The 27,435-nt window shown below is 39.4% G+C and overlaps 1 protein-coding gene across 1 annotated transcript in view; it reads left to right on the forward strand.

Moving 5' to 3' along the window:
- The first annotated feature begins 5,011 nt into the window (after positions 1-5,011).
- Positions 5,012-27,435, forward strand: part of LOC114654976 (PC4 and SFRS1-interacting protein-like) — a 76,270-nt gene continuing 53,846 nt past the window's right edge. The window contains exons 1-3 of the mRNA XM_028805856.2: positions 5,012-5,099; positions 5,889-5,991; positions 26,246-26,322. Coding sequence (XP_028661689.1) covers positions 5,911-5,991; positions 26,246-26,322 — 158 coding nt within the window. The 5' untranslated portion in view covers positions 5,012-5,099; positions 5,889-5,910. The remainder of the gene's footprint in view (positions 5,100-5,888; positions 5,992-26,245; positions 26,323-27,435) is intronic.

Raw genomic sequence — 27,435 nt, forward strand, 5'->3', positions numbered from 1 at the left:
GAGAGAGGGACAAGACCCTAACAAGTTCTAAAGTTAACCTTGTTAATTCGGTGGGCCTCTCTTGAAGTGACTGGCCATCACAGAGTTGTAGAACACATTAAAGGAACACTGTCTCCTTAAAAAAAAAGAGTCTGCTCTGCTTTATTCTTATGTGTTACCATACAAGTTCAGCCTGTCGATGTGGACCCTCTAGTACTTGAAGCAGTGCACCACCTCCACATCCAGTCCTTGAATAGTGACCAGACATAGATGCTCTTTGGTGCGATGAAAGTCAATAAGCACTTCCTTGGTTTTACTGATGTTAAGCTGCAGACAATTCTCAAAGTTCTCCACCCGACTCCTCTCCTCTGTCTAATCCTCCTTGTCAACACACCCCATAAATGCTGCATCACCTGAGAATTTCTGTAAGTGACATGATCTGCTATTATATTTATGGTCTGAGGGGTACAGAGTGAAGAGGAAAGGAGACAGGACTGGTCCTTGTGGTGCTCCAATAATAATAATAATAATACATTGTATTTATATAGCGCCTTTCCCATGCTCAAGGCACTTCACAGAGTCTTAGAAAAAACAGCAGGGGATATGTAACATTGGATACAAATGCTTTCCTGAATAGAACAATGAAACAGATAACAAAACATTAAATAGAATAAAGAACAATAAACCAGAGTAAAATACTAAATTCAATACTAAAAGAAAATAACCTAATTTGTGATATAACAGACACACAAATTATCCTGAGCACCTGGACAGAGAGGTAAACTGAAAGAAAGGGCAGAATGTTAAGTTAAGTTAAAAGCCTTCCAAAATAGATGAGTTTTAAGTTGTTTTTTAAAAGAATGAATGGAGTCAGCTGATCTAATTAATTTCGGGATGTCATTCCAAAGTCTGGGTGCTATGGAGCTGAAGGCCCTATCACTCATGGAGTGCAGGTTAGTGTGAGGCACAACAAGATTACCAGAATCAGAAGACCTTAGTAGGCGGACAGGCACATAGTGATGGAGAAGGTCACTGATGTAGTCTGGTGCTAGGCCATTTAAAGCTTTGTAAATTATTAATAGAATTTTATATTCAATCCTGTAATCATTTTTTGCATTTATATAGTGCTTTTCTCACTACTCAAACTGCTTAGCAATTGCAGGTTAAGGGCCTTGCTCAAGGGCCCAACAAAGCAGAGTCCCTTTTGGCATTTTACGGGATTCGAACCGGCAACCTTCCGATTGCCAGTGCAGATCCCTACCCTCAGAGCCACCACTCTGCCTGTAAGACACAGGGAGCCAGTGAAGGCCAATCAGGATGGGTGTGATGTGCTCACTGTTGCTGGTTTATGTAAGGACTCCTGCAGCAGAGTTTTGAATAAGCTGGAGCTGTGATATAAGATTAGAAGGGGCACCTGCCAGTAGGGAGGGATGTGATAAAAGCATGGATAAGTTTCTCAGCATTAGAAAAGGAGAGGAAGGAGCGAACATGGGATATGTGACAGAGGTGGAAGTAAGAAAGTTTCTTAATGTGGTTTATGTGGGCGGAATAAGAAAGGGAGGAATCAAAAATGACACCAAGATTCCTTGCATCAGAAGAAGGTCTGAGGAGATCAACGTGAAGAGTGACTGAAAAGGGACTCATTTTCTTAAGTTGCGCTTTAGTGCCAATTAAAGTTTAATTTAATTTAAAATTTAGTGCCAATCCACCCATCCTTCTGCTGATACTAGCATAAGAGAGAGTTTACCCCAACCCACAATTACAGCAGCCCAGGTAAGCAGAGAGCTGAGGAGACTTTGTGCCAGCAAAGCAGCAAGTCCAGATGGAGTATCGCCATGACTGCTGAAGGCCTGTGCGTTGGAGTTGGGGAGTCCTCTACAGCGCATGTTCAACCTGAGCCTGGTACAGGGGAGAGTCCCGAGGCTTTGGAAAACATTTTGCATCACCCCAGTCCCAAAGGTATCACATCCTAGTGAGCTGAATGACTTCTGGCCTGTCGCTCTGATGTCGCATGTGATGAAAACCATGGAGCGGCTGCTACTTCACCACCTGAGGCCACAGGTCCGTCACCCCCTCGACCCTCTGCAGTTCGCATACCAGGAGAAGGTAGGAGTGGAGGATGCCATCATCTTCATGCTACACCGATCCCTCTCCCACTTGGAGAGAGGCAGTGGTGCAGTAAGAATTATGTTCCTGGACTTCTCTAGCGCCTTCAACACCATCCAACCTATGCTCCTTAGGGACAAGCTGACAGAGATGGGAGTAGATTCATACCTGGTAGCACGGATCATGGACTATCTTAAAGACAGACCTCAGTATGTGCGTCTCTGGAACTGCAGGTCTGACATTGTGGTCAGCAACACAGGAGCGCCGCAGGGGACTGTACTTTCTCCGGTCCTGTTCAGCCTATATACATAGGACTTCCAATACAACTCGGAGTCCTGCCACATGCAAAAGTTCGCTGACGACACTGCTATTGTGGGCTGCATCAGGAGTGGGCAGGAGGAGGAGTATAGGGACCTAATCAATGACTTTGTTAAATGGTGCAACTCAAACCACCTACACCTGAACACCAACAAAACCAAGGAGCTGGTGGTGGATTTTAGGAGGCCCAGGCCCCTCATGGACCCCGTGATCATCAGAGGTGACTGTGTGCAGAGGGTGCAGACCTATAAATACCCGGGAGTGCAACTGGATGATAAACTGGACTGAACTGCCAGTACTGATGCTCTGTGTAAGAAAGGACAGAGCCGACTATACTTCCTTAGAAGGCTGGTGTCATTCAACATCTGCAATAAGAGGCACGGAGCTGGACAGTTTGACATCCGTGGCAGAGCGATGGGCGCTGAGCAGGCTGCTGTCAATCATGGAGAATCCACTGCATCCACTGAACAGTATCATCTCCAGACAGAGGAGCAGCTTCAGCGACAGACTGCTGTCACTTTCCTGCTCCACCTACAGATTGAGGACATTGTTCCTCCCCCACACTATGTGACTCTTCAATTCCACCCAGTGGGTAAATGTTAACATTATTCAAAGTTATCATCTGTCTGTATAACTGCATTGTTATCACTCTTTAATTTAATATTTTCTTTATCAGTATTATCAGTATGCTGCTGCTGTAGTATGTGAATTTCCCCTTGGGATTAATAAAGTATCTATCTATCTATTAATTTGCAGGAGTTCAGTTTTGTTGCAGTTTAATTTTAAACAGTTCTGCTCCATCCAGGTTTTAATTTCACTGAGGCAAGTTGTGAGCTGAGAAAACTCTGATGAAGTTGCACCTTTGACACTGAAATAGAGTTGAGTGTCATCTGCATAAAAATGATAACCCAGTCCATAGATACAAATAATATGGCCAAGGGAAAGCATATAAATACAGAAGAGAAGAGGGCCAAAGACAGAGCCCTGAAGAACTCCTTGTGTGACTGGCGTTGAGCTGGATCTGCTGTTGCCAAGACTAACAAACTCGTGCCTGTCAGTCAGATAGGACTTGAACCACTGGAGGGCAGTGCCAGAGATACCCAGCATGTTCTCCATTCTAGACAGTAGAATGTTATGTCTGACCTGAGGGTCAAATGCTGCAATGAGGTCTAACAGAATTAATATGCTGGTTTGTCCGGAGTCTGCTGCCATAACCAAATCATTGGTTACCCGAAGAAGAGATTTTTCACAGCTGTGCTGCGCCCTAAAACCAGACTAAAAGGGTTCCATCAAATTATTAGAGGTTAAGTAATTGGAGAGCTGGGAGCCTACAACACGCTCAAGAACTTTTGACAGAAAAGGTAAGTGGGAAATAGGCCGAAAATTGCTAAGATCAGACTGAGTTAAGATAACAGATAGTCCATTATCCAGGACACCCTAAGCTCATTAACCTGCATATCTCTTGAGCTGTCCCTTAACAAGGATGGCTGTATGGTATTGAAGCCACCAGAGAAATCAAAAACCATCATCTTCACATCCTCATTTCTACATGGTGTGGCCGAAAAGTATGCAAACACCACTAAATTAAAATCTGCAGTGTGCACTTTAATCACGTCTGAATTGTTTGTTTTGTAGTTTCAAACTGTGGAGTAAATGTGTCTTTGTTCCAAACATTATGGAGGGCATGGTACATGGGGGCATTGGAGGTGCTGATGCCCCAGGGCACCATGGATTCTTAATCTGATCCTGCCAGAGCAGGATTCAAACCCAGACCCAGCACCCTGGAGATGTGACCACTGCACTTTCACGCCTACCCAAACACACCTGAGCACAGGGTGAATGTGCAAAGTCCACCCAGAAAGTGATCAAATGTCAATCAGGTTCTGAGGCTCTAGCGTTAAGACTTGACCTCTTGAATGTTAATATTGGGTTGTCGTTTAAAAAAGGAAATCGCTGCGCCGAGGTCAGACAGGTTTAAGAATTCGCTTCGGGCCACGCAAAGTGCAAATTCATATCAGTCTCATTATTTTATTAATACTTTTTTTTAATAACAGCTGAGTTATTATACTAGGAACACGAACTATTACTAGAAAGCTCCCAACAGCCAGGAGGTGTAGCGAACCCCCCGCGCCCTCCTCCCCTTTGTGCGCAGGATTTGGGCTCGTTTTTTTGACGTCATCGCAAATTGTTGTCCCTCTAGATACTTGCATCAATTCACACACGTACCCGCGGTTAAGTGAGCCACGTCTTTGTCACCAGCAGAAACCAAACTGGGTAATCCTCATCCCCGAATTCGCATACCTTACGCTTTTGGAGGAAAGAAATCTAACCGGGAAGCAGCAGCAGCAGCAGCAGAACAAACCCGCCGCGCTCGGGACAATTTGAGTGACAGCTCGCGCAAAGACCAAATGGGAGATTACGTGGGGGTTGACAACTTTACCTCTATTCGTTATGTTTAAAAAAATATTAGAAAGCATTAATTCATCAAAAATAATATAGGCGTACGTTAGTAAGTATGAGTGTTGCTCGTACATTGTTCTTCCTTAAGATTTGTAGAACTGCTCTGTTTTACTTAGCTGTGACCCCCCCCCCGCTTTGCATTTCTAGACCAAAGTGGTACGGTCTTGTGCATAGCTGCGCGGGAGTGCGCTGTCGAGCTTCTAGACTGAGTCTCTGCAAATAATTGGGTTGTGTTGGTGAGTGTGTACTAGTTATTTTTCATTTCTTATTTTCCTGCTTTTATTTTTTTTACATTTGTTTAAATAGCTGCATTAAATGGATAGGTATAACCAAAGAAAAAAACGATTTAAACGCCTTAACTCACTAGGTGCACGCATTGCATTATCGCAGTTGTTTTCGACAGCGTAGCTTTCCGTAAAAAAAAAAAAAAATCCAAAATATTGGGTGAATTGTCCCCCCCAGTTTGAATGGCTTCCATTTTCTGCTGACCCCTATTAGGTGCGTTTAAAAGAAATTAATCCAAAAAAGTTGAGCTTGAAAGCGCCGTGTTTAACGCGTTCGAAAGCGCGTGTGGATGCGATGGGGGGAGGGGCCCGCTGCTGGGTCTTCCGCACGGTTTCGGCTACTACTGGCAGCAGATCTCTCCTCTGCTGTATGTTAGTCATTGCCTTTTACTTTAATACACACATAGACAGATTCATGTCCCTTTGTTTTGTGTCACCACCCTGGCATTGTAAAGGCGCCGAGCCGTGTTCTGACTGCGCGGGTTCATATAATTCCATGTTCCTCACAATGTCCAGGGCCGAAATCCTTAGCGATGTTGCCATGCATTTTTATTTTTTTAGGTGCGCTCGGTCGTTTCATTGGGGATGAGCAAAGCGGTCGTAGGATGTGATAATTACAATAATAATAATAATGATGATGGTGGAGTCGGGGTGATATTTGCTTTTATTTGTTTGTCCCTCTTATTTCTCATCATGTTAAGAAGGAGCGACTGACCGAGATTTCCCTTTTGTTTGTCTTAGGTCATCACTTCTAAGCAAAGTCATGAGTGAAATAACACTAGATTTTAAACCGGGGGATCTGATCTTCGCCAAAATGAAAGGTTACCCACATTGGCCGGCTAGGGTAAGTGACCTCTTTATACCAACTACTTCCAACTCCAGAGACGGGAGACCGCCCGTTAAATTAAATCGGTGGCCTCGGTGTTCAGCAGATGAGTAATATGCAGCCATGACGATTTTTCTTACTGATTTTTTTGTCTGCTTGGTAAACTGTTTTTTACTCCACATTTAAAAAATATTTAAACATAATAAATATTTTAAATATTTGTGGAATGGTTAACGCAGTTAATGTAAATTGAACTAAAGCAATAGTGCAAGAAATCAATCAACTGAAAATGGTACTGTACAATAAGTTAATATAGAAGATTCTAAATTAAGTATTTATTGTGTACACAAACGCATGGAAAGTAAAAGGAAACTGGTTCAAGTGAGCAACCTCCGTAATAGTTAATTTGAGGCTAAACATATTGTGGCAAATGAACTCAATAAAATACATAGATTGTTATAGGGATTACTTAATTTGTATTGTATTTACCCCATTGTTTTTGACACCCACTGCATGCCCAACCTACCTGGAAAAGAGTCTCTCTTTGAACTACCTTTCCCAAAGTTTCTTCCATTTTTTTTTTTTTTTTTTTTTTTTCCCTACAAGGATTTTTTTTTTTGTGAGTTTTTTCATCTCTTCTTAGAGAGTCGAGGCTGGGGGGCTGTCAAAAGGCAGGACCTGTTAAACCCCATTGCGGCACTTCTTGTGTGATTTCGGTCTATATAAAAATAAATCGTATTGTACTTAATCGGAGTGAACAAGTTGTAAATATGTATAGTGGGCTACAGGATTGTCCAGGTGTGATTACTGGTATCCCAGCGTCTCATAGAGGGGGTTTACCAAGAACTGTTTACAGCTCTGTTTATGTGTAATGTATTGTCTTCTACTCTGCTGCATTATTAAAAAAATCGAGAGTGGTCTCCCTTCAACTTTCTCATATACTCTGATATGGGGATGGATATTTGAGGAGTAAACCACAAGAGAATGATTATATTTTTATATTATGTACAATAAAGAACCATCAACAACAAGTCAAATTAATTATATATTGAACAATTATTATAAAAGTAAAGTTGAATAAATCGGACTCTGCAGCTGCATGAATAAAAAGTAAAGTACCACTTCTGGTTAGACGAGAGCGCCCAAAAGCTGATAGAAATCTACATTTTGTACCTAATCTTTTAGGATTTTAGATTTAGATTTTAGGAGACCCAAGCCCCTCGTGGACCCCGTGATTATCAGAGGAGACTGTGTGCAGAGGGTACAGACCTATAAATACCTGGGAGTGCAGCTGGATGATAAATTTGATTGGACTGCCAATACTGATGCTCTGTGTAAGAGAGGACAGAGCCAGTTGTACTTCCTTAGAAGACTGGCATCCTTCAACATCTGCAGTAAGATGCTGCAGATGTTCTATCAGATGGTTGTGGCGAGTGCCCTCTTCTACGCGGTGGTGTGCTGAGGAGGCAGCATAAAGAAGATGATCATTTTTGATTCCTCCCTTTCTTATTCCACCCACATAAACCACATTAAGAAACTTTCTTACTTTCATCTCTGTAACATATCCCGAGTTTGCTCCTTCCTCTCCTTTTCTAATGCTGAGAAACTTGTCCATGCTTTTATCACATCCCTCCCTACTGGCAGGTGCCCCTTCTAATCTTCTATCACAGTTCCAGCTTATTCAAAACTCTGCTGCACGAGTCCTTACATGAACCAGCAATAGTGAGCACATCACACCCATCCTGCTTGGCCTTCACTGGCTCCCTGGACAAACTGGTGAGGAAGGCAGGCTCTATTGTAGGCATGGAGCTGGACAGTTTGACATCCGTGGCAGGGCGACGGGCGCTGAGCAGGCTTCTGTCAATAATGGAGAATCCACTGAACAGGATCATCTCCAGACAGAGGAGCAGCTTCAGCGACAGACTGCTGTCACCGTCCTGCTCCACTGACAGACTGAGGAGATCGTTCCTCCCCCAAACTATGCTTCTCTTCAGTTCCTCCCGGGGGTGGGTAAACGTTAACATTATTCAAAGTTGTCTGGTTTTACCTGCATTTTTATTACTCTTTAATATTGTTTTTGTATCAGTATGCTGCTGCTGGAGTATGTGAATTTCCCCTTGGGATTAATAAAGTATCTGTCTAATACTTGTATGCAAAATTTGGTTGACCAGAAGTGAAAGCGTACTCACGTTATCGGGTTTGCATACACACAAACACACAGACATAATTCCAAAAATGGTATTTTCAGAATCGGGGCGTTCTAAAATGTTGAGGTTCATCAAAATCTCAAAGGAATTTTTGGAGGATCAAAATACTTTCCCTACACTTCGTATATGAGAAAGTCATGGTGGTCTAAAACGTCGAGATACATCAAATCTTTGGACAATTACAGTACTTTCTCTATAGTTCATATATGAGAGAGTAAATATTTAACACCTTTACAGGAGAATATTTTACATTTACATTACAGGATAATGTGATGTTGAGGTGTGGTCTTTTTTTTTTTTCTTTCTAATGTACGGAAGAAGTTTAACAAAAATAAACTGAGAGTGCTACTTTAATGCTTTATTCTAAAATGTTTTCAGACCTCATGTAGACTTCTCACCTGATTTTTTTTTTTTCCTGTCTAAATCATCACCACTTTGACCTTTAGCATTATTCTGAGGTGCAATATGTCCTTTACAGTGTCATGCACCTGTAAACTAGCACAGCCAGTGACTTTTGTGTTTATTTGCATTGAAGCTTGTCACACTTGGACTTTTTGAAAATGATTCCGTTGTTTTCTTCATTCAACAGGTCCCCATGTTAGTAAAAGTTTAGGCCTGAAAAAGCTTGCCCACACTCTGTAGCGTTTGGGCTAATATTACAAAGCATATTCGGAACCAAAAGTTTACCAGAAATGGAGGGGGTGTTCTCTGACGTGGTTCTGATGCTTTCCCCTTCCTGCAGTCATCATTACTTTGTGGAATATACTCTATATTTAATCCACTGATCCAGCATATATGAAAATTTATTTTGTGGTTATTTTTTTAGTAATGCTGAAATTACAATTCCTTTTACTTGTAACTGTTATTGAAACAGTAGTGTATCAGCTTACTTAGTCCTCTGCCCTTTTTTAGTCAGTCAGTCATTGTCCAACCCTCTGTATCCTTACACAGGGTCACGGGAGTCTGCTGGAGCCAATCCTAGCCGGCACAAGGCAGGAACAAATCCCAGGCAGGGCGCCAGCCCACTACAGGGCACACACTAGGGACAATTTAGGATCGCCAATGCACCCAACCTGCATGTCTTTGGACTGTGGAAGGAAACTGGAGCACATTGACGAAACCCACGCAGACGTGGGGAGAACATGCAAACTCCACGCAGGGAGGAAGCGAACCCAGGTCTCCTTACTGCAAGGCAGCAGCGCTACCACTGCGCCACCGTGTTTGCCCTTTTTTAGTCCATAATAAATAATCTTTTTTTTTTTTTCCTTACCTTATTTATGTAGTGTAAACAACAATAGGATACAATTGGGTTATGACATTCTTGCACTAACTGCACCAGTTTTTTTTTAAAGCAGGGGTGTCGGAACTCCGATCCTGGAAGGCCACAGTGGCTGCAGGTTTTCATTCTAACCCTTTTCCAAATCAGTTTCCTGCTAATTAACTTCTTTTCCCATCATTTTAATAGCCCTGTTTTTAATGATTCAGTCCTCAAAATTTTTTTTTTTTTTTTTTTGGTCCATTAAATGACAGCCAAATAGAAATGAAATGTGAAACGAGCCAATGGATGACCAGCTAAACTGGGATTTCAAACTCCAACCAATCTCTTAATGACAAGCCGATTCTTGCTGTTAATTAAACCCATTATTTAATTCCATGGCTTGTTGCTGCTCTCATTCTGCCACTGCAGACATTTCCAAAACTGTTGATTCTCTGGTTTTTCTAAGACCACCGTCAAAATGTTTTGGTGACCTGAGAGATCAGCCTTAATGAGACCATTACCTTTCTTTATTTTCAGATATTGTGTGATGGGCACAGGTGAGCTGGTCATGTGGCAGCTTGTTTTGTGTCTCATTATTGTTTAGCTGCTGGTTAAGGAAAGAGTAACATCTAAAGAGACTGAGTCAAGTTAATTAAAACTAAGGGAAAAGCAATGAATTGGCAGTAAAAAACTGGTCACTAATGAATATGGTTAGAATGAAAACCTGCAGCCCTCCAGGACCGGAGTTTGACACCCCTGTTTTAAAGCAAATGACCTTTCTGTTTCTTGCTTTATAGACTTGATGCCCAGTTTTGTTATATTGTTCACAAGTGTGTATGCATATGTGAAATGGTGGTTACGGATGTCTGGTGCACTGTAAGCAACTACCTTTAAAAGTGATACTCGCTTAAGTTTATACATGAAGCACTGGGTCTTTTTGTTTTCATCACATTTTTGATTTGGAAAGTATTGCTTGAACCAAAGATCTGAAACCTCTGGTAATCTCCTGGGCGTTGTGAGTTCATAGTTTGGTTGTCCACAATTTAAAAATTGGTAGTCCCAGGCATCCAGACTACCAAATTGTCCTCCCCTGCTTAATGCCTCTGTCTATATCAAGCATTACAGATTGATTGTGGTTTGTGTGTTTCTTTCTCTTCCTCATCAAGCACAGCTGTCTTCACTTACAAATTTCTTTGAGTGTGTGCATGCTTGTGTTTTTTCCATGTGTGTGCGTACATGTATTTTTAAATAATCTATCTCAAAAACTCCTTGTGGAAAATATTTGCAAATAGCCCCTTTCTCATGACCATGCCGAATAGATTGCAAAAATCACAGGTTAATTAAATAGTTTCTGCGGCAGTTATCGTTGGACTAGGTCAGACTGTTTTTGTAGCATATGGCTAAATCTTCTTTTTTTCATTGAAAGTTGTACAACAGTTGTGGTGTTCGAGGGGCATATTTCAGAAACTACTCGGTTTTTAATATTCAATCTTTGTAGAAATATATAGTCATCTGGGATCTATATATACAGTACAAAAAAGGCATTTTCTAATGAAAAATGTAATGTAAAATGTGAAAAATCAATTTGTTTTCCACAGACACACACTGCCATGCTAAAATCAACATTTCGTTTTTTTCAACGTCATTGAGTCAGAATCTGAACCTGACTTGAAAGCAGATTTTTGTGCCCATCACCAAAATTCCACTTACATGGAAGTTAAAATACGCCCAAGGTGTTGGATAAATTTGTCTTTTATCAGTCAGTAATTTCTATATAAAGTAGTGGTCCTTCACTTGTTTTGGACTGAGGAGCGCTTTTCTAAAGTCAAGTTTAAGAACTAAGAAGCGAGAAGAGACTATTCAGTCCATCAGGCTTGTTAGGTTAGCTACTAGCTAAGCTGTTCTGATATGTCATCCAGATTGTTTTTAAAGTTTGTCAACGTCTCTGCTTCAACTACATGCCACAGTAGTTTGTTTCAGATTACTACAAGTCTTTGTGTAAAGAACTGCTTCCTGGCTTCAGCCCTAAATGCAGTTCCCCTTAATTTCCACTGGTGTCCTTGAGTATATGATTCCCAGTTAAAGGAATACTCAACTCAAAATTAATACTTTTTGATGTTACCTTATGTAGCTTGTAGTGATGTTCAGTCAAATTTTTCAATCCCATGTTTTCATATAGAACAAGAGAAAAAAAGTTTGACCACCATTGTGCTCTATTATATCAGTGCTGTACAACAGGCAATGATGTGAGAAACGTACATAGAAATAAAAGTTCTTGCATTACTCATGTTTCATGATCCACATGTCAGTTATCCAGTTGTATGTTCAAAATGCCTAAAACGCATGCATTATTTAATAAAATGTGATTAATATTTACTTCTGGAAAAAATTGGCCTACATCGTAAACAGAAAAAACACATTTTCCTAATACAGGACTCTTGACCAGTGGCTGAGTCAGAGAGACAGACCTTAATCCAATTGGGCTGGTGTCATCGGTGAAATTCAGCAATCCCAAATATATTTTACGAAAGGGATTATTACCATGATTCAAATCCAGTGTTGCTGTGTTTTTTGTTTTGGAGTTCCAGATTTCAATCAGTGATCCATAGTGTGGGCAACAACAACAACATTTATTTACTGTATATAGTGCATTTTCATACAAATAATGTAGCTCAAAGTGCTTTACATGATGAAGAAAAGAAATACAAGGTAAGAATTAAAATAAGACAACATTAATTAACATAGAGTAAGGTCCGATGGTCAGAGGGGACAGAAAAAAAAAAAAAAAAACTCCAGACGACTGGAGAGAAAAAAATAAAATCTGTAGGGGTTCCAGACCGTGAGACCACCCAGCTCCCTCTGGGCAACCACAACAAGCAGACCAGGTTGGGGGGGTGGAGACTAATGTATCATAGTGATTTAAGTGCCACTTTGCTCTGATGATCGTCTGTGGACAACCTGACTGGGCACCACTGGTAGTTCAAACTTTAAGAACCAGTCATGTAAAGGGACCATAAAAGTGACCAACACTCTTGGAATTTTCACTTCCCCCCCAAGATAAAATCTTCACTTTAGAACAATTGTGGCAAGAATGTTCCATTCAGCCCAAGAAGCTTGGGATGGCCTCTAAAGTCCCACTCTTAACCCCACTGCTTACTAAGTTGTTTCATATGTCTGTGGTTTTTTGTGTGAAAGGGGGGAAAAAAATACTAACATTTGTGTGAAAACTACCTTAACAAGTCTCCTGCTGTGTCCTTGTGATCTTTTAAGTGTACATACTAGGTGTACTTAGTGTCTTGGGAAACCATCCACACAGATGGGAAACAAAAACGATAAGCTAGCTGCATGATATTCGACTTCCAAAACATGCTGCGTAGCATGGCCTGTCATTGCCTTGAAGAATAAAACTCGGTGAGTGCAATGATTTTTTTTATATATATATTGCTGTTTTCTGGCTATTTATTGGTTGGTTGCAGCATCCGTCCAGGAAGGGCAACATCCAAGAGGGTTCTACCTCTGCAGCTCAAACACAGCTTCTGTGTAGAGTGTGTCATTCTATGGCTAGCCACACTGCTGCAAGTACATGATAAACAAAAGACATACTGCCTTTGTGGTGTCTTGTGGTCAGTTTTGGCAATTTCTAGAACATTACAGTAAAACCTTGGATAACTTAGTCTGCGAGTGTTTGGATAACTTAGTCTGCGAGTGTTTTGCAAGACGAACTAAAATTTTTAATAAATTGATGAACAAGTGAGGTCTTGCAATACGAGTAGTTCTTAATAAAAAAAAAAGGCTTATAAAAATGTTAACTTTTGTATTTGTGCACCGATTTGCATTTGAATTTTTGATTTATGAATGTCTCCTAATATGCAGCTCTAAATATTCAGTACATTTTGTTTTATGAAAACTTCTTATTGTGGGAATATTGTCGTGATGCCTGCATCACGTGCTAAGTTTATTGACTTGTGCCTAATGTGTAGTCAGTTTTTCTTTGGAATTGAATATTGGGTCAAAAGCATCCAACCTTTTATGTAGGATCGATCATAGTGATCACCTTCCCAAGATATGTTACAAGTATATAACTACAACTGCAGTGCATTTATCTATATTGTTTTTTAAGGTTTGAAGTATGGGTGGTTGGTCTGTTTAAGTGCTTTAGTTACTAGCTCAGGAGTTGGTTACTACAGCATAAAGACAGAGGAATATTTAGACAATATAGTAGAAAAGGTTATGGGGAAAATCCCCTCACTGTAACTTTTTTTTCTGTGCATCCTATTAAAAAAGGAGAGAGAGAGAACAGATGGGAACAAATTGAATATTTGTACAGCATGGCGTCTTAAAAAACTGTAGTCCAAAAAGGTCACTTTGAGGCTTATGGAAAGTTTTAAGAAATTCATTTTCCTGTAGTGGAGTGTAAGATTTTTCAGTCTTGCAAAGTGCTTTGTTGAGAAGCGGTAAAACAAAATTTCTTTTTGAAAAGGGTGCATCAAGTCTTGATTTTCTTTCTTTTTTTTTCTTCTTCAAAAGCACAAATATATTTCTGACTAAATTGAAAACATTCTATGGTTTGACAAAATCAAAATGTTCAATTCTGATGTAAACAGAAGATGCAGCATTTGTCCTGTCATCTTTAGAACATTATTGCTGCATTGAGTTGCATGACTGCCTGAAAGAGATGGAAATGTCAAATGGTTGAAGTTAATTATGGAAGAAATCATGGGTGAAAACTTGTCTTTAAAGGACTTGGGATTTTGGAGAAGGTTTGTTTTAGATCACAGCCTGGCTGAAACAATCCAACAATATGTTCTTTTCATTTTGCTGTAAGGTATAATGATAGTAAATTCAAACATCATAGAGTTGGTGTCATTCAGCATGAGTAGGTGGGCCAGAATTCTTCTGAAGTGTTTGAAGAAAATCATCAATGATTGTAAACAATGTCTGCTTGTGGCAAAATTAGTTACTGATAGCAGGGAGCCAATTACGTTTTAGTAATAGGTATTTTGTATTGCTTAATTTTCTTCTAGGGAATAATGTAAACATCATTGTTCTCTTTATTTCAGAGGTATTTTATGATTTTAATAACAGTATCTGTGACAGGTATGGGATGCTGAAAATCAGACTAGTAACACTTATTTTTACACCAGTGTAATTTACAGTTGGCTGCTAACTTTATAGAATGCTATGAAATAGTAGGAAAAAAAAATAATGATGGGCTGAGCTATTGTAGAGCCACCCTTTCCAAGACTGAGATATGTAGTGTCAGTCGCGCCATTTTAAATGTGATTTCTGGCATATGAATAAGTATTGAGTACTCCGATGCTTATCTCTCAACCCCTCATTAGCCTGCATATCATTTTCCAAACACACTTCCCTTTTTCCTCCCAGTATAGATTATTCAGGCTCTATAGCTGAGTAGTGGCATACCAGTTACAGCAATTTAAGATTTTATATACAGTGGAACCTCTGGTCACGACCGTAATTCATTCTAAAACTCTGGACGCGACCCGAACGTAATTTCCCCATAAGATTGTAAATATAATTAATCCGTTCCAGACCGTACGAAGTGTATGTAAATATATATATCTTTTAAGCACAAAAAGTTTATACCATAGAATGCACAGTGTAATAGTAAACTACTGTAAATGTAAAAACATTGAATAACGCTGAGAAAACCTTGAAAAACAGAGAAAACCAACATTGTAAGGGTTCGCGCTAGACCCTTCCGAACTGCTCGGTGTAAACACTTTAAGTGTTTTAAGCACAGGGGGGGAAAAAAAATTAAATGCCACTGCTCTTGCAAAACTTTTCACACCATCCTCTACTGGCATTAAATTCCTCACCTTTGCCACTCGAAGGATTTTTTTTTTTACAGCAAATCGTAATGAATCTTCCTGGGTTCTCGCATATGATTGCCTCGCTTACGCTATCTGCTGCAAGTTGCTTCTCGTTCAACCACACTAGCAACAGTTTTTCTACCTTTTCCAGCACTTGAGGCCTCTGCTTGGTTCAACATTATAACTCCTTTTGCAACATCAGCTGCTTTGTTAGGCCCTGTATACGCAAACAAAAGAAAATGGAAAAGGAAGAATGGGAAGTCATTAGTGTGTAGGGAAACTGGCCGCCAGTATTTTTGTTCTCCCCAAGAGTGTGTGGTGGTTGTTAACTGATGCAGACTTTTTGATTGTAACCCGATTTGTACGTGTTCGGAAACGTTCATGACCAGAGGTTCTACTGTATCAAGAAATGATACATCTCCAAGCACTCAGAAAGGGACTACCATGAGCACAAATTGCATAAAAAGCATTTTTTAGGCTTGCTGCTTGAGACTGGTATACAATAATGAGCAATGGCTATTCGGTGTATCATTATTTCAAATGAGCAAAATATAAAAAATTTACAGTTCAGAGCAGGTGGTGTTATGATGGGAAACATTCTTGTGCTTCGTATATCGGGGCTTGATATTTGTAACAGGGGATTTTCTATGTTGCTGCAGTTTTGATGGCTCTTATCAGAACTGCAAGTGGGCTCCAGTCAGTCTGGATGTTTGAACAGGAATTTGGATTGGTAAAATAAAATCCTGCTTGGATCATTCAGTGACCACTAATGACTGCCTAGTCTATGCCTGTATTGCTTCATTTTTTAATATTTGTGGATAACTGTAGCCTCTCAGAATGCTGAAAAGAGATTGTATTTTGAAAATATATACTGGTCAAAAAGTTTTGGTATCATGCTGCTTGTGCTGCATGCCTTGTCAAGTCATTTTGGTATAAACAAACCTTTAGTGAGCTGTGTTGTGCACTCCAATCATCTGTGCAGGAAACTTGCAACAAATTCTCAGAAGTGAAGGACTTTGGTCAGGTGGTACAATTTGGAGGTTACATATAGTGTGATGGACGGCCGGCTACAGACTCTGGTCGCCACCCCCAGGCCGCCAGGAGGAGCCCTCCGGACAGCATGATCGTGCCCCAAGTTCCAGCAGGACCTCATGGACTTTGTAGTTTGTATACACAGCCCTGCTGGATACCTTGGGGACCACCGGGAGTTGCTGTAGGGGGGCTAGTGGGCTCTTATGTGCCCTATAACCCGGGAGTGCGTCATCATCATGTGACAGGAAGGAACAACGTGCTCCCGGGCTGAAGAAAAGGACTGTTTACCCTGACCCGGAGGGAATAAGGACTTGTGGGTTTGGCCAGGAACCACTTCCGGGTCAGGGGATATAAAAGGACTGTGGGAAAGCCCAGACACTGAGCTGAGCTGGGAGGTAGGAGGGCGAAGTGTCTGGGCGAGGAGGATTGGTTTGTATTGGTGATTTATTGTAATTATATGAGTGTGGAGTGGAGGGTGCTTTGTGCACAGTACAAGAAAATAAGAGTCTTGGACTTTTATCCAGTGTCTGGAGTGGTACCTGAGGGTGTTAGAGGTGGCTCCACGCCTCTACTGCTACAATAGATACATATATTAGAACTTTATTTGTGTATAGAGGGGGAAGTTTGGCTTTTTACAGAAGTGCTCTAAATAAATACACCTTTCCACAATATCTCTGAAAAAGATGTTTAATGATTATATCCATCAATCTAGGGATGCGCCCATTCCAGTATGCATCGGGCGTGAGGCAGAAACAATGGACAGGGAATCGGCTCATCACAAGGTGAATACAAGCACACACATACACTGGCGTCACTTAGCGTTGCCAAATCCCCAAACGTTCATGTCTTTGGAAGGAAACCGGAGCACACAGTGGAAGCCCATCAGGAAAATATGCAAACTCCAGAAAGGGAATACCAGGGACGTGACTCCCACGAGGCAGCAGCACCACCATGCCGCCACCACGTTTAATTATTAGCAGTATTCTTTATTTAAATTAACAATCTGTAAAATGTAACATACATACATAAGTGATATCGAGTATAAATCTAACGATTCTACATGTGCAGAGAGCTGGAATATAATACATTTAATGTGTTCTGTGTACTGCTTGCAGACTGCAGTCAGTGCAGAAGCATGTAGCGATTAACAACTGGGTCGGTTTTAAGACGTTTACAATGTTCTACATTAAAGACAAAATAAATTACAAGATTAAAGTGGAAATTTTCAAGATTAATGCCGAAATGTCCACTGTAATCACAAAACAGACCTTTTCACTGTGTCCCTATTTGTTTTTTTTTTTTTTTTTTCTGGGGCACAATTTTGCCTCCGTACATTCTGATGCTGTGTTGAAGGTGTGTATATAAAAAAAAAAAAAAAAAGTCGGCACAGAAGATGGTATGTGAGACCTTTAAAATGTTTTGCGTCATTACGATGGGGTACGTGTGCCACTTGAAAAGCACCATGAATGCATTTGTATGTCTGCATTTTGCTTCACCACATTGAACCGTTCATCAAACATCAAAACACGCACATTGGTCCTGTAGGATATGCTAAGTGGCCTGCTGTCACATGTTGATGGTAAACAGAGACTCTGACGTCAAGTTCCAATTTTTTTTTTTTATGCTGGTACTGCAACTTTGCACACAAGTCGCGTTCATTTCTGAGGACTTGCTCAGAGGACGCATCAAATGAACACTGGGGATTGTGTGGCAGCCATGATAAGTGAGCATACGCATTCTGATCGTGAAGTATAAACCAGCACTAAGAGTCCCCCTCTTTTCCTCTTGTAACCGTAACGGGGTGCCACTGAGCCTCAAAACAGCAGACACGGCGTCACCCAGTACAATTTCTTGTCCAAATAAAAGGTTTTTATTTGTCACCAGCACTTTTCCACACAAGCACCAGCCACAATACACAAATACAAAATATTCTTCATCCATCTCCAGGAGAGTGTTGCCCCCTGCCTCCCAACTCTGTCTCCTCAATGTGAGGTTGCAGGCTTTCTTGTGATCTAGACCCAAGAACCGTTTCTGGTGTCATGCCCAAGTTGTCCTGGAGCACTTCCAGGTCATGTGAAAGCTAGGACAGTCCTCCTCTGGTGGCACCCAAAGACCTTGACAAGGGTACATTTTCGAACTCCCAATTCCTGTCCGTTCAGCTCAGAGAAGCAGTGCCACACCTGTCGTGTGGGGGAATGAACTGTTTCCAGCATGCATGTTCTTCCAGTCCGTCCATAATGGCCCCTGGGCCAGGTAAGCAGACATCCTCCATCTTAGCCAGGATGCCTGTCCTTCCTCTGTGGCACCCATATCTGTTAACTAAAACATTAAAAGTGCAGTTTTACCCTGGTTCAACAAGATGAGTTGTATGATCATCTGGCTCATTTTTTTAAATCTGGTAGGATTGTTACCTGATGAAAGGAGATGATCACAAAATTTCACAAAACAGGCATGTGTTAAATACCACATTATTAATAATCACTACTGAAAAATGTGTGTACTTAATAAATATGAATGCATATATTTGTCCTTTTTTTATTCTTTAGGATTATTCATAAAGATTTTCATAAAGAACATTTAAGTGATTGATATTTTTACTGATTGGGAGGTGTTTTGAAATGCCAATAAGTCCCAAGGCTTCCTATACTATATGTAAATTACTGTTTTTATTTACTAAATAAGAACTTGTCTAAATTTTTATAGGTTTTTTATTCCGTTGGCTCAAACTTGAAAGCATAGAGTTATAATAGAGTTATAATATAGAGTTCTAATCTATATGATGTTATTTCATAAGTGGTACTTGATGGGGCAAAAATCACAATAGAAATGAATCCTGGTGGTCAGTTGAATATCCGTTTACATCAAAATTCCTTTTGTCATACATTTGGGTCACAATCGCAAAACTGTTTGTTTCTTCTCTCCCCTTAAATGCATTTCTCTGAGTTTAGCCAAGTTCCTGAACATTTCTGCACCTCCTTGTACAGAAGTATGGCTCAAAATGTGTAGACACTGTTAAATATTGCTTTAAAGGAATATTTTTTTGTTACTTAATCCACGTACTTTGTAGTGATGGGCAAGAAAAATTTATTAATCTCGTTTTCATGCAGAATGGAGAGAAAAAAAGTTTGATATCATATACAGTATGCTGTACAATGTCAAGTGATGTCAAAAACATCTGTAGATAGATACTTTATTAATCCCAAGGGTAAATTCACAATTTCCTTATAAATTTAAGTATAGGGAGACGGGGAAGGGGAAAAAGATTGCCTAATCCACATTTCAGATTTCCAGTAATGTGCTCCAAATGTGCAAAAGTCATGTTCCTTTGCAAAAATATTGTTAAGTAGGTACTTTCGGAAGATCTGCCTCTCCCCCTCATTTGTTAATCAATAGTCCTGTCTTTAATTTAAAAAGTCAATCGAATAAGGCTGTAGTGTGTCTCTAATGTGGTCGATTTTTTATGGAACTTAAATGGACGTTCTATAAATGAACATTCATAGAACATAAGAAATCTATCAAATGGTAGGTGACCATTAGGTCCATCAAGGTCATTAGTTTAGCTGTTGGATAAGCTAGCTTGTTCAGATAAAGGTTTTCAAGGTTTCTTCTTAAACTCCATGTCTCTGTAGTTTGTTCTAGATTCCCACAACTCTTTGCAAAAAAGTGCTTCCTGGCTTTAGTCTTAACATTCCTCTTCGTGTATGTGATTTGCTATTTAGCTGAAAAGATTTGGCTGAATCTACTTTATCGATGGCTTTGAGAATTTTAAAGATTTGGTCTCTACAATCTCCTTTGTGCAACACTATAGTTGATCAGTGAAATTCATCAAAGTGTTTTTTTGCTGTGAATATGGCAAATATTTTCTTGGGAATTTTGTCTTGCAGCCAGCTTTGACAAGCACCCAAACTCCATCCCCCCATTTCCCAAAAAACTGCCCCTTGATGCTTTGTGAGAGCTGTAGCAGTCATGCACAAAACTTGAATGCATACCAGAAAGGATGCTGTCTGATCTGCTTTGTGAATGTGTAAAGTCATGATCTAATCCAGCCAGATTTGCTCCCGCTTGGGTTTAAATAATAATGGCTTTCAAATTAGTTAAAAAAAAAAAAAAAAAAGTACATTTTGGACTATATTTGAACTTAGGTTAATGATTGTGGGTGCTAGACATGCACAGTTGTATGTGCTTTTTTTATATATACTTTACAATATAGTAATGTCCACACAGTAAGAACAAACACCTGAAGCAAAAAAAAAAAAAAACTGGCAAATGATATTTAAATGCATGTCACAATATGTTTTCAGCACACAGACATTAGCTGAGTGCTACAAGTCCTGCACAGCATTGTCATAGGTCAGGTCATTGTCAGAAGCACCTCTTAACATGCAGAGGCAACACAAGTGAAAGTGAAGTTACATATATGTCAATGTCAACTTATTTATATAGCACATTTAAAACATCATAGTAATGCTGTGGCCAAAGTGCTTTACAATAATAGAATGAAAGAAAAACAAAACAAATTAACATAAAACATAAATAGAAATAAAATATATGAACATAAAATACATAATAAATAGAAGTAATGTTATATACATAAAAAATAGAAGTAATGTTATATAATCACAGAGGAAACCATCAGTATTACTGAAGGTCACGGAATGCAAGTGAATAGAAATGAGTCTTTAGTCTTGTTTTAAACAGTTCAATTGTAGACGACTCCTTTATATGATGAGGTAAAGAGTTCCACAGGCGAGGCGCAGCAGCTGCAAAAGCCCTGTCCCCCTTAGTTTTACACTTAGTAGGAGGGACAACCAGAGACAGCTGACCAGAAGATCTAAGGACTCATCTATGGCTGATGTAAAACAAACAGTTCAGATAAATAGGCAGGAGCAAGCCCATGTAAAGATATATGTGTATATGTATAATATAACAGAGCGTGGTGTTGGCACCTGTGTCTCATTAAGGGGTTAAGCTTCTTTTTGTGGCTGTCTTTATGGCGCACTGTTTTGACAGGCATCACGAGGAATACAGATCCATTAGTAAGACTGCAATAGGGTGAGCATAGCAGCAAAGTTAAAGAGCAGCAAAAAGGCAGGCAGGTCGAAGGCAGGTTTGTTTTTATTATTTTGAAGGTGTTCATGTGACGATGCGGGTTCGCTCCATGTTACCATTCAGCTTCTGGGAGCCCTTGAACCCGACACCGTCGGTAATGTCACAATGAGCTTGGCAGTGAGGCACAACATAGCAAATGGAGTAGTGCAAAAAGTGCAAAGTGCTTTTATTTAAAAACCAGCAAACAAAAACAAACTGTCCAAATAAATAGTGCAGTGCTTTAAACATCTTCAAATAAATAATCCATAAAAATGAGTGATTGGTGGAGGTTAAAATTCAATAGAAAAACAAAATCCTTTAAAAACAATGAGGTTAAAATAATGACTGGAAGCTGTCCTTTTTACCACAAAGCCCGGTGCATTCTTTTAATGGTGATTCCCCTGCTTCTCCCATTCAGGCTATGCACCAGGGGAGCCTTCCTACCTGCAGCTGACCTTCATTCTGCCTTCTGGTCTGGAGGCTTCTCGATACCTGGCTTCGGTTCTGCTCTCCCCAGACTGAGACTTGTCTTCCCCCAACAGCCAGGACACTCACGCTGGGGAATCCACCTCCCAAGCCTTCCTCCCGCTGTCTCCCACGGCGAGCCATCCTTCTTCCGGTCACTCCCAATCCTCAGAAATGCTCAGCGGGAATGACCACAATCGACTGCCCTAGGTGTCAGCCAAACACCCCGTTAGGGCTTACTGTCCAGCTGCCTGTGAGCCTGTGCTTGCTCGCTCGCTCTCTCGCACTGGCTATCCTCTACCTGCTTCCTGCCACCTCTGTTTGTCGTCTTCTTTCTCTCCATCTTCCCCTTGCTAGCTGCCTCATGCTTCTATTTATCACAGGGACGTGGATCAGCTGTGGCAATCAGCAGCTCCTGGGAACAATTACAGATGCGGACGACTCCTCACCTGTGCACTTAAGTGAGAACCGCCCGCATCACGAATTCTCCGGGAACCACTCGGCCACACACACCATGCCCCCTCGCTAAGCCGCGAGTGTGCCGATTATTTATTTTAAAAAGTGGCCTTTTTGACATCTGCTGTCGACCTGCTGCACCACATTCAGTGTGGGCAGTGGCAGGATACAGTTAAAATATCCTGGCATTCAGAATAAAAAGCCTGTCTGCACCTATGTGGTTTATGGGATTGTTACGATATCAAGTAAGGGTTTTCACAATCTGTCTACTTTTTTCTCTGAATATTTTTTATTACATATTATTGTAAGCATTATGTCAAACCGGCAGCCACATAAGACGGAGACTTGATTGTAGAACACAGCGTCTTGGCTCCTTAAAACTGGAATTTTATAGCATTGTAATAAAAGGATAGTCAGAATTTAGTTATTATTTTTCATTTGTTTTAATGAGAATGTCTTAACATTAAACAAGAGGGGGAATTTTGGGTTTAAGAGTGAAGGGGACAGAATCCGTTGCATAGTAATACTTTCGGGGCACCAGAAAAGCATTTAGAAAGCTGCACTAAGTACACTTGTAGAATCAGGGTGGGGGGTGCTGGTGGTTACTATGTTATGAAGGGGTCTAGCTCGGTTATTCCCAACGTGGGGCGATTTGATTTTTTAGGGGGGGGCAATTCGTGAATTTAGGTACTTTAAACAATTTATGAAATAACAGAAATTCACTGTTAAAAATGATAGAAAAAATAAATAATTTTTATTTTTTACAGAGGCATTTATATATTTATATAAACATAGAAGGGATGGTGAAGAACCCTTTAATTTGATTTTTTAACCGGCTTGAATTTTTCTACTTAGAAATCATTTTTACCTTTAAAATAATGAATTGTAAAAATGATTATAAAATTTTGCAATATAACAAAAATATAAAATGCTGTCATTAGTTATTTTATATTTATGAATATCGCGTCTCTTATGTTTTCAAAACTGTATTTGCTGTATCTTCATATTATATTATTTTTTTAACATTTTCTTAGTGATTTCTTTGTCAGTACTTCAACTTTCCCTCTTTTGTTTCCATGTTCTTTGGAAGCTTGTTTAGACCAAATTAATGACTTTATGGGCTTCCTCCACGTGAGGAGGAGTTCACTTTTTGAATAGGTAATAATAAGAATAAGGTACATGTTACAGTGGGGGGACATCATGATTTTAGAGAGGCCTAGGTGGGGCATGGCCAATAAAAGGTTGGGAACCAGGGGTCTAGCTGTACGTTTTACTAATAAAGATAAGTTAACCATTCAAAATTACTAAATGTCTGATTGTGGTAGTGAAGGACAAAAACATTTGTAGTAACTTAATGCCAAAATTAGTGCGGGTAAAACATCAGCCATACTTGTGCAATCGAATTTCAGCTGTTGCCTTTGAATAAGACCTTTTTTTATTATTGTTGTTATTATTTAAGTTTGAATTATATTCTAATAGCGATGTTTGATCTGACAGCCTTGCAACCAAATAGCAGTATTTTCATTTGACTAATACATTAGCTGACCATAATGAGAATATTATGATCTATAAACACTGATTTCCTGTGAGTTTGCTCAGTTTCTCCTCCATCTACTCACCTAGTCAGAATGAGACAATGTGAAATAATATATTAACAAAACATTTAGTACTGTTTACAATGCATGTCCTGCGGTGGGTTGGCACCCTGCCCGGGATTAGTTCCTGCCTTGTGCCCTGTGTTGGCTGGGATTGGCTGCAGCGGACCCCCGTGACCCTGTGTTCGGATTCAGCGGGTTGGAAAATGGATGGATGGATGGACAATGCATGTCTGTCGTCTTGATGGAAGAAAAATCAAATGTATATTTTTATTATACAGTATAATAATAGCAGCTCACATCACAAAGCACTAAATGTTGGGAGGACCCTGGATTCGAACTGAGAAGCCTCTTGACTACGAAGCAGCAGCTTTATTTCTGCGCCACCTGAGCAGATCTGCAAGACAGTCACGTTTCCAATGTGAAATGTGCAAACACATACAAGCATGCAAATGTCATTATTTTGTACCGAATGATATTTGGGCTTCAGTTTTTACACATTCATAGTCACATGTCATTTGAATGATTTCTTTTTTTATTCGGTTTTAATCTTGAATAAAAGCACACTTGTTTTGCTATGCCTTTTGTGAAAGTGTTTTTTTGACATTTGGACTCTAGTCTTTACATATTCTACGCTTCATGTCAACATTATGTCATTATTACTTTAACATATGGAACAAATGTTCCGTTTTTCTTATGTGTACAAGTTTTGTTGCCTCACATCTGTTATGTCATCCTTCATTTACACAGATTGTTGTAGACACAAAACACACATGAAATGAATGTATTTCAAATAACGATAAATCATTTGCCTATACAATTCCCGTCAGCTCATTACTGGATAAAAACATCAACACAGACTTATGCTGTGAGAATTTTGCTGTGTGATGCCTTCATGCTGTGTAGCATCTGTGTTTCTGTTCGTGAAGTCTTCTGCAGATAGTCCTCTCTGACACGTCCACATCGGCCTTCTAAAGACTGTTTCTGTTCTGTTGGACAGGTGTTTGGGGCTATTTCTTGACCATAGTGCGGAATCTTCTGTTATCAGAAGTGAAGGTCTTTCTTGGCCTATCAGTCCCTTTGTGATTACTGAGTGCACCAGTGCATTATATCTTCTTAATGACATTCCAGACAGTTGATTTAGGTTATTCTGCCAAAATTGCTGCTTTGACTTTCATTGACACAGATCTTGTCCTCATTTTGAACTGTAACATTTGTTATGTATTTTGAGTCATTATTTAGTTTTCCAAGTATTTATTTATCTTCAAGAATTTTTGCATTTTTGTTCAATTAAATATGATTATCAAGCAAATTAAGAATAAACAAAACACTTTGCAGTTTGGAACACCAGGATGATTAAGGCACAGTGAAGTCAGTTGTCATTGTGAGTACATAGAATTTAATAAGAAGAGAGAGCACCTTTATTTTAAAAAATGTCAGTTTTGCCTTTGCATTGTAAATGGACAAAGTCGGTTAAGAAAATGGATGATTTGTCAGTCCATTCAGTCTTGGTTTGATGTTTCAGATTATTTATACATGAATAAATGTTGCTGTGATTTATTGTGCAAAGGTGTTTCTTTTAAAGCAACAGGATTGTTTTTGTTTTTCAAGTAAAAAGCACAGTCAAATCTGTGTATTCTGCAGCCCATTAAGACATGTACATATACATACTATGAATATTAGGCTTTTGCTTTCTTGTTTGGTGGTTCTTTCTGTGTTAGATTAGATTACATAAACTTGATTAATTCCATGTGGAAATGTAAAATGCATACAGCAACAGAAACATGTTAGCCAAATTATATGAGAGTTCTGTGACTCCAGAAACTAAGGAAGCCTAACAAAGGGGAAAAAAAAACAAGGAGAATCATTATGGAGGTGATGTGGACCTCATTTACCTGCCTGAAAGGCCCACAACTGATTGCTAAGGCATTATGAAATTGTCCTTTCCATACTTAATGTAAAATACCATGACTTGCTTATTTCTTAAAAGTGCAAGAATGTGACTTCATAATACCATTATAGATAAATGTTTACTTATGTTCAGTGTTGATCTTGTATTAAACAGGGCAGTGAAGCTGTCTGTACAGTATCTGTAACTCTGCTCTTCATCTTAAATAACTGTGTGTAAATAGATAAGTTTTATTATGTACCATTTTATTGGGAATTATGTCTTAAAAGACGTTGTCACAGGTGTGAGATGTTACAAAGTACTAGTCACCAGCCATTCTTCTAGAGATGGTCTTCCCACTGCCATGATATGTTTGTGTTTTATGACAAAACAAACACTTTTAAATTAATCAGCTTTAAACATTATGGTTTATACTCTGTTTTCTTCAGGTTGATGAAGTTCCAGATGGTGCAGTTAAACCTGCAAATGCCAAACTTCCAATTTTTTTCTTTGGCACTCATGAAACGTGAGTATGAATGTGAGCAGATGTGTTTAATTATGTTTAGATAAGGATGTGGATAATACAGACTTCTTACTGATAACTGAAAGGCAGCTGCAGTGGCGTTAATGCCCCTGCTCTTTGGTTCAACTCAGTATTGTTGAGTTATTGTTGTGCTGGTTATCCTGTAATAAACTTTGATAAAGTGATGGTCTTCTGAAGAACAAGTGCTTCCCATATAGATCTGGAGGTACATGAAACATGCACACTGTGTTTTCATTTCAATTTCCCAAAATGTGTTTGCAAGACATATATGTCAAGTTTGAAAGTTGGTGAAGTTTGTATATTGACTTTTATACCTATTCTGATGGAATTCTAATATTCATCTAATTTCTAATGTAACAGTAAAACAAAAAGGGAGAACATCTGTCCATGCAATTAAGTTTCAATAGGAATGCTTAAATAGGTTTTTTGTTTTAGGGCTGATGACGACTAATGGAATTGTCAGATTTAGAATTTTTTATATTTATATATACTGTTTTTGTGTGTGTATGTATTTGTGTATGTATTAATACAGTATGTATTATATACATAATGTGTGTTTAAAAAAAACACTAAGTTTCTGCATAACCAGCTGTGTAGAAGCCTTATTCCTTCATTATTGTGTTCTTGCTATTTTAAGAATATAATAAAAAGGCAATTTATGTAGCACCTTTCATGTGGAAGAAAAGGAGTTAAAATGTAGAAAAAAGATGAATACATGAATAACTAACAAAATTCTGAATTAGAATAAAAGACAATTAACAGGAAATCAAATACAAAATACCTCAGGGCGGCCATGAGCAAACAACCTAATTTGTGTGAGCTACAATTTAGGATTTTCAGTGTAGATATTAAATCACACTGATAATCAACAAAGTCCATCTGTGAAACTGTACTTAACTGAGTTAGTTGTTCAGTCATATCACTTTTGGCAGATCCAGTGTATACTAGAGAATGATAGAGAACAAGGAGTAGTAAAGGACTGGATTTTGTTAAGTTTTAGAACCGACCACTCAATGGACATTCAGTGGATAGTCTTTGGCTGTAATTTTTAGATCTGAACATCAAAACTGCCACAGTGACCTGAACCAAGCCACT

Source organism: Erpetoichthys calabaricus, chromosome 7 (genome assembly GCF_900747795.2).
Source record: "Erpetoichthys calabaricus chromosome 7, fErpCal1.3, whole genome shotgun sequence".
Lineage (NCBI taxonomy): Eukaryota > Metazoa > Chordata > Cladistia > Polypteriformes > Polypteridae > Erpetoichthys > Erpetoichthys calabaricus.